The sequence below is a fragment of the Hyalella azteca genome, unplaced genomic scaffold, assembly GCF_000764305.2.
Source record: "Hyalella azteca isolate HAZT.00-mixed unplaced genomic scaffold, Hazt_2.0.2 contig17115, whole genome shotgun sequence".
NCBI lineage: Eukaryota > Metazoa > Arthropoda > Malacostraca > Amphipoda > Hyalellidae > Hyalella > Hyalella azteca.
In genome coordinates this window covers 31,826-39,274 of record NW_025946912.1, presented here as the reverse complement: position 1 = coordinate 39,274, position 7,449 = coordinate 31,826, and the positions used below count along the sequence as shown (strand labels likewise).

The 7,449-nt window shown below is 36.0% G+C and overlaps 1 protein-coding gene across 2 annotated transcripts; it reads left to right on the top strand.

Moving 5' to 3' along the window:
* The first annotated feature begins 998 nt into the window (after positions 1-998).
* LOC108682579 (HCLS1-associated protein X-1) lies at positions 999-7,444 on the top strand. 2 transcript variants are annotated; one of them, XM_018171770.2, is made up of 9 exons: positions 999-1,053; positions 2,157-2,260; positions 2,899-3,101; positions 3,419-3,647; positions 3,960-4,054; positions 4,635-4,701; positions 5,572-5,710; positions 6,307-6,403; positions 6,849-7,444. In XM_018171770.2, exons 1-9 carry the CDS (start codon positions 1,021-1,023, stop codon positions 6,902-6,904), a joined length of 1,023 nt encoding a protein of 340 aa, XP_018027259.1. In that variant the 5' UTR covers positions 999-1,020; the 3' UTR covers positions 6,905-7,444. The 2 variants fall into 2 exon arrangements, with proteins under 2 accessions (XP_018027259.1, XP_018027260.1); XM_018171771.2 differs by having other exon boundaries at positions 1,023-1,061.
* Positions 7,445-7,449: the final 5 nt, after the last annotated feature.

Genomic DNA, 7,449 nt, shown 5'->3' with positions numbered 1-7,449 from the left:
GTATTATACGTTTTTTTATGGAAAAGCGACGAGTTAAGCGCTGTAGCTGCTCAGTGGCGACTTGTGTAATTGACAGTAGAACATGTCAAAGTCACAGTGCCAATTATTTAATGTTAGTCTCGTGTTGCTACAAGTGCATTGCTTTTCAATCTATCCGGATTTATGGCGATGAAATTACGATATTTTTTTAAAGTATATTAAAGTCTACCGGTCGTTTTATCCACATTTCATTGACAGTCAACCACAGAAGGCTCGCCACTTTAATGATGTGATTTAACTTTAATTAGAAACATGCTGTATGCCATGTACGAATTAATATTAGTTCAACAATATTATTAGCTTTATTGCTTATAAAATTTTATTGTACTATGAAGCGTCATTCTTTCCGTGTATCGCTTGAAAACGATAAAATGTGCTTCTTCATTGTTAACATTTGAGGGCGTCGAGTTCTGCAGGCCGTGTGTAAGCTAGGTCATTGACAGTACAACGCAAATTTGTTCATTTACAACCCCATGATAATGGCAAAGATTCAAAATCACAATAAAAAATTTTGATTCCTCTCTGATCATTTTTCCCCTCTTTGTGTGTATTTGGATCATTTATTGTTTCATTTATGTTGAAAAAGCAGTAAAAACAATGTTGGGAAGGAGAAATTATTTGTGAAAATAGAAAAATAAGTGCAAATGAATCAACAGTTTAGGGTAAAAAGATTTGAGTTGAAGTTTGAGGAAGATTCGGGTTTTTAGTTTATTGTTACTGTTTTCCCTGCATTGCATTTTTGAGCCTTAATATTAAAATATGACATCCTGAGTCAATAAAGTCATTGCGGATCCACTCCTTCTACTATTATAAATATTATCATGTGTTCCCTTGGATCCTGCATATTGGCCTCCACTCTGAACGTACGATCATATTACATTACCGCCCCAGCGGACAGGGTTACATTTACATCCAGCTTACTGGCTATGACGCAATCAGCATTGAACTATTGCTTTCGGCTGGTGGCTGAAACCTGAAAGGATGCTCCATTCTGGAATCTGGACCTTCAGAAACGTATGAAAGTACTGTGATACGCATTAAAGCCTTAGAGGGTATTTTAATAACCCTTCACCTGAGATAAAAATGATTATATCTATCTATGAACTTCTTAGTGTAAAGTTGTATCATGTACCTAGCCTCTAGGTTATAGGTATGCTAAGGTAGGTACCATCAGGCATCAAGCGACCCAGCGGGCAGCCGGGCACGTTGTAATAAGGGATGGGCAGGTTAAATCGGAACTGTCCTCTGCCACGGCATAAGATTGTTATAGCAGGTTTTAGCAGCAAACATAGTTGAATTTTTGAAATATTGCAATTTAAAAAAAAAATAGCATACTTTTCAACATTTTTCCTATCTACACTACCTATGATAATGTTACTAGTAGTAGTATTAGGTATGTTATGTACCTAGCAAGCTAGCATGAACATAGAGGAAGTTAAGAAACCATACTTTTACCAGCTCTAAAAAATCCCTGAAAAAATGTTTACTTCTGTCAAGGACTCAAGGTCTGTAGTAAAAGAAATATTTGCTCTATTAAAAAGAATTGGTGTTGATTTTATAACTTTGTTGATGGAATTTTTGTACCTCAATCCAAAACAGATGATAAAATGGCAACATAAATTCTCACACATATGGCACATGTATGATGTATGTATGGATATGGTAATCATGTCAATAAAGGTAAAACAAGTACAAGTAAAAATCACAGAAGATATTCATATCTGGCACCTTACCAATAGCATATGGAATTTTTTCATCAATTTCATATGCTAGCCCTTGCAAAGACCTTTAGGTATGATGACTCGATGAGCCCAAACTTGTTTATGAAATGTTTCATGGTAAGAAGTTCTTAACAAAAAACTCTCACAATCTTCCCGTATAAGGTACCCCGTTTGACAGTAGATGTTTTCCTAACTAGACTACAATTTTTTATATCCAATTTAGGCTATTACAGTAATAGTTAGGCAATTTATTTGCCATATGCCAACTAGTCTAAGTTGAACATTTCATTAGAATTTTAGAAATACTCGTGTATTGAATCAGGTACCTAGCTTAGTTGTCACCTTATTAGTTAGCCTGATTACTTTAAGAAATTTAATTAATTGAATTTTTTGCAGAATCTGGCCATTTATGCTATCTTTACAAACATTTATATGATGGAATTTTTTAGGAGAGTTTTTGGGTTCAATTCAGTACCCAATGAAGATCGTTTTTCTGAAAGGTTGGTATTCTACTGAATGGTATTTTTACTGTAAGATGTTTTTGAGTATTAGTTAACAAGATTCTTAGTAAAAAATTTTCAAATAAAGTATTTTTATGTTGGTAAACATTTCTCTTAATCTTCAGTAGATGACCATTTAACTCTCTACTGCCATATGTCACCTCTCTGGGAGCATAACTTTCAACTTGAATGATATGTAAACTATTGACTATTGAGTGTAGCAATCTGAGGATGTTTGTACACAACAGAGAACAGTTTAAAGTTGTTGTATGTGGCAGTAACCATCAGTGCAAGTCATTTTGCACTCACTAGAACATATCCTTTTTGGGAAGTAGGCTTGTGACAATATTGCTCTGGTTACTCATGTCAGGCAGTAGAGGGTTAAATGAAATTAAATCTATAAATAATAAATGCATATTTAGTTTCTCACCACAAACAAGTATTAATTGCATAGTGTACTTGAATCAAAAGTTAAAATCAACTAAATTGTCCAAATTGTTCAATACTGAATTTTGATGAGATTGGAGTAGGGAAACTGATTTGCTCAAATTAAATTTATTATTTATTCATATCAGAATTTTAGGTCATGTTTTTGATTAAGAAATACTGTTATTTTAATTTCTTGTTTGATCCATCAGAAATCATATGGATGAGGAATATCCCTACTTCACACCCTTCACATTTCCTTTCTTCAACCATCCTAATTCTGAGGCTTGGGAATCCTCTTCTCCCAATGGTTACTATCATCAAGAATATGGCTCCATTGATCCCTTCCAACAAATGCACCAGATGATGGAAATGCTTGACAGAGCCATGTCTAGCATGGACTTCTTGGACCCAGGTACCAAATATCACTTAATTAATTCAAAAATTTTGTGTAGGCTCTGCACTGTGCTGTTTTATTTGGGTATGCAATGAGTGGCATGAACCTAAAATGCTTCCATAATATGACTGCCATGAATAATGATATATTTCATGGTGTACAAAGTATTTTCATTTTTTGACTGCAAAACTTTGACATTAATAATTTTAACAAATTACATTGGGTCAATAAACATACACTAAATATTGTGAAGAAACTGGCTGAAGTTGCTGTTTCTTGTTTTGTGTTAAAAATTAACACAATAAAAAATTATTAATTTTCTTTATGATTTTCAGGCTATCATTCACAATTGATGCCGCCACCAAACAGCTCACCAGGCCCATCAACACCTCTCAGTCCCCGAGACAGGTTCCTGAAAACACCAGATTCTCTGTTGCCACCTGAAGCTCTGCCAGACTCTGCCACTCCATCTCAAGACAGCCACGAGGCTCTGGACGACTCGACAACGCAGGAATTTCATCATCATGAAGTTATGCCCTTTCAAAATCCTCATGGAAGTTTTGGGTCAGTCTGTTGAGCAAAACCTCAAATTGTTTGAAATATTATACAAATGACTTCCATTTGTAATTTTTTACAAGGCATTCATTTGGCTTTGAAGAAGAAACGTAAAGAAATGTTGGTGTAAGTCAGTTGTTGCAATCTTGCAAACTTGTGTGAATTATTCTTTGCAAATGATCAACTGTTGTGAAGTCATTTCGTGTGCTGACTCATTATTTTAGCTCTATATTTGACTCGATATAGTATCGAGAAGCCAAGTTAATTTGTAGCCCACTTGGCTTCTTATTAATGATATTAAAGCACTTATTTTTCTCCTAGGTTTGGAAGCATATTCCGGATGATGGACGAGATGTTGCGGCCTTTTTCTAGGGGTGACACGATGCGACCTTATAATGAGCCTGACGTTCCTGAAGGTGAACTTTTTGTACCTACATTTCATATCAACTGTGAAGATGCATCGGCAGTTAATATGACAAAGCTGTACGTTTTTAGTGCATTTTCTCTTTAGAGAAAAAATGCACTATTGTGCTCGCCATGTCCGTCTGTCTGGCTGTCCGTCTGTCCATGACTTCACGCTTTCGTCGACGAGACGAAAGTTTTAGTTTAGTTTTTAATTTTGTTTTTAGTTTAGTTTTTAGTCTAGTTTTTAGTTCAGGTTCTAGTTTAGTTTTGAGCGCATTTTCTCATTTATGGAAAAAATTCACTATTGTGCTCGCCATGTCCGTCTGTCTGTCTGTCTGTCCGTCCGTGACTTCATGTTTTCGTCTACGAGAAAATGCGCTCTCTGTCACTCACTGCAGTGAGTACTGAGTTATATTTTTTGAGACATTTCTTTAACGAAGTATTTTAGGAATAACTATCATTTTGATCATAATTCCCCATTAAGGTTACTCACTATCTGTTGAATTTGAGAATTTCGCAGCTCTTGCCAACTACCGCACCTATTATAATTGTAAGCAACGGTTTTCCAACATCACATCTTTTAACGCACAGGATATGGGCTCCATTCTCCACCTGCCAGGGAGAATCTACTGAAAGAAGACCAAGATTTAGATAAACAGTGAGTATTTTTACGGGAAATTTTATTTGTTTGCATCTTGATTAAAGGCTTTCAAAACTTAAGAGTTCAGGAATAACTGCTCAGCTTTTCAACTTCTTTTCATGCAACAATAAGCACTTATGAACTTAATGATATGCTCTGTTATTTATTCATTTATTATTATTATTATTATTTCTTGTTTGCATTCTGAAATAGAACGATGAGTAGCATGTATCCAGTGTTGAGCCAAGGCAGAGAATAGTGTTTTGACCAAGACGTGTTATCAAGTAATTTGTTCATTCAATGTAATTTGACAAGAAAACTCATCTCGGACTTCTTTTTGTTCTAGTTCATATGGTATCTTAGTGCTTCTATGAATAGTGCCTATATGGTATTTAATCCATGAAAAGTCCAGTAGCCTCGATAATGATAACTCAGCGATGAACAAACTTTCAACTATTGATAGAAATTAATGAGCGGATATAATGGAGTTTGTTTAAAAATAGAATAAAATACATCGTCGCGTCCAAATTTCATGCCTACGAATTATGAATAAATTAACAACCTCTAGTTGGCAAAATTTCGTTCACAAGTTATTCTTCCGAGGAACGTCAATGCTTGAGATTATAGTTTTATTGATGAAATGTCTAGGAAATATGTGAAGAGACGTGATCTGTTTTTATTTTGAATCATATTATTATGTGCGCCAAGTAGGTCAGCATTTCTATCATCTCCTTCAATGCTAGGCGGGCATTTAATTTTTTACTGCTCTCGAAGATATACTAGTTTTTTCCCGAGTGTTATTGCTCTTTGTTTGTGTGCCTCAGTTTGTAGTTGAAATGATACGCTCGATCTCGTGAAACCATTTCTATGTTTTAATACTCTCTGCAGGCCCCGTAATAACCTGCAGGAACTCCTGAAGGATGGGCCAGGCTACAGCGGCGCTCCAGCTCCTCTGATCCCTCATGAACCCACAGTCCGACGGAGCTTTACGTCCACCTCCATCAGCAGGACCGTCCGCCCTGATGGTGTACGAATGCGGGGAGAACATTCTCTATCTTATAGTGAACTCAGCGGGAGTGTCGGAATGGATCGTTTGGTTTAACACGTCGTTTCTAGGCCGCGGTTAAAATGTTTATGATCAAACCAAATGAGAGAATTCGTTCATTTTGATGCAGATTTAGTTCGGTTTGATGATATTTTTGAAGAGTTTCATCATTTAGACACTACCTATACTTTATTAGATGCAGGGTTGAGTAATTAATGCAAGTATTTGTGCATTATCATTTTAATACTTGAAACTTAACTTTATTAAAAAAATTGTTTCTTATTTCTGGTCCGAACCTTAATTACAAAATCCAAACTCCTGATTATTCTTTGCCAGGTTTCCATTTAACGAATAAAAACACTAACAAATAAATATATCAACCATTTTGTCTTCTTTCAAAAATCAGCCATTCTCTGTCTCATTGAATAAATCAGCCATTCTCTGTCCCCTTGTATAAATCTGCCTTTTTCTGTCACCTTGTATAAATCAGCCATTCTCTCTCCCCTTGCATAAATCATCCATTTTCTGCCCCCTTGTTCTGTATAAACAATCATGACGAGATGTAACTACCTGTGCAGGTGATAGAAGAACGTCGCACGTACCGTGACAGCAGCGGCAAGGAAGAGGTCACCGTCACCGAGATTCAGCCGGGGACAGCGAGTAGCCTCGTGCCAGGTGAGACGAGTTCCGAGCCTACATTTCTATAATGTTGCTCAGGTGAAGCTCGGCTTCTCCGTCAATTGTCGTTTTACAAACAGGACAATACAGTACCTGTCACTAATTACCGACACTTAGTGTTGGTCAAACAAGAGTTTCACAACTCGGTTTGTAGAGATGACATGATTTCTTAGAATATTCGAGGACCAATCGGCGAATCGAATGGAATCCTCCTATCTAATATATGACTTAAATAAATAAGTTTTTTTTTTAACATCTCGTTAAATGTCCAGGTCATACATGTATACGTTTTTATCAAACAAAAATTACTGTTCAACTCAAACATCGAGTATCTAGAGCGCGGGGCTTAATTTGCAGGTTAAAATTACAGTATCTTAATTGGGTGGAACTTTATTTTTTCCAGTTTAAAAACAATTTTTGTATCCGTTGTGCTGTCTTTCAGATCCCTTTGTAGATGGTGGATTTTCATCTTCATTTTTCGGCAAATTCTTCCGATGAGCCCAACGTTGATGTTTGGCATCAAGTTCCCAACGAACAGCAGAGTAATGCAACGATGTGCGTGCCAATCATTGGCGAATGTAATGCAAGTGCATTCATATTATCATACACTAATAGAAAGTTATCCGAGTAATTGAATATTAATTTGAACGAGCTGTAAATTTGACCAGTCCAAACATTACACCTGGAGACAAGGCTATGCTCCGTTAATCCGCCAAGATAAAGCAGTTCGTTCATTTAATTTAAAAAATTTTATCATAGTGATGGTTTGTTTTCCTAAATAGATGATTCTAAGTAAGTGTATTAGACCCGTGCGCTTGTTATTCGCGTATAATTTTTGAAGCTACTAATACTGCACGAGCAGGAAGCGAGACATAACTGGTATTGATCCACAGTTGACTCCCTGCGGCGTCAGTGATAGGTACATTTAGTTGATCAGTGTGTTCAAAGAGTGTACATATTATTAGTATATTCTCCTACATTATGCCGAGAATTGTAATATATAATCATTCTAAACTTCTAAAATAAATTTCCCTCATTCAAGT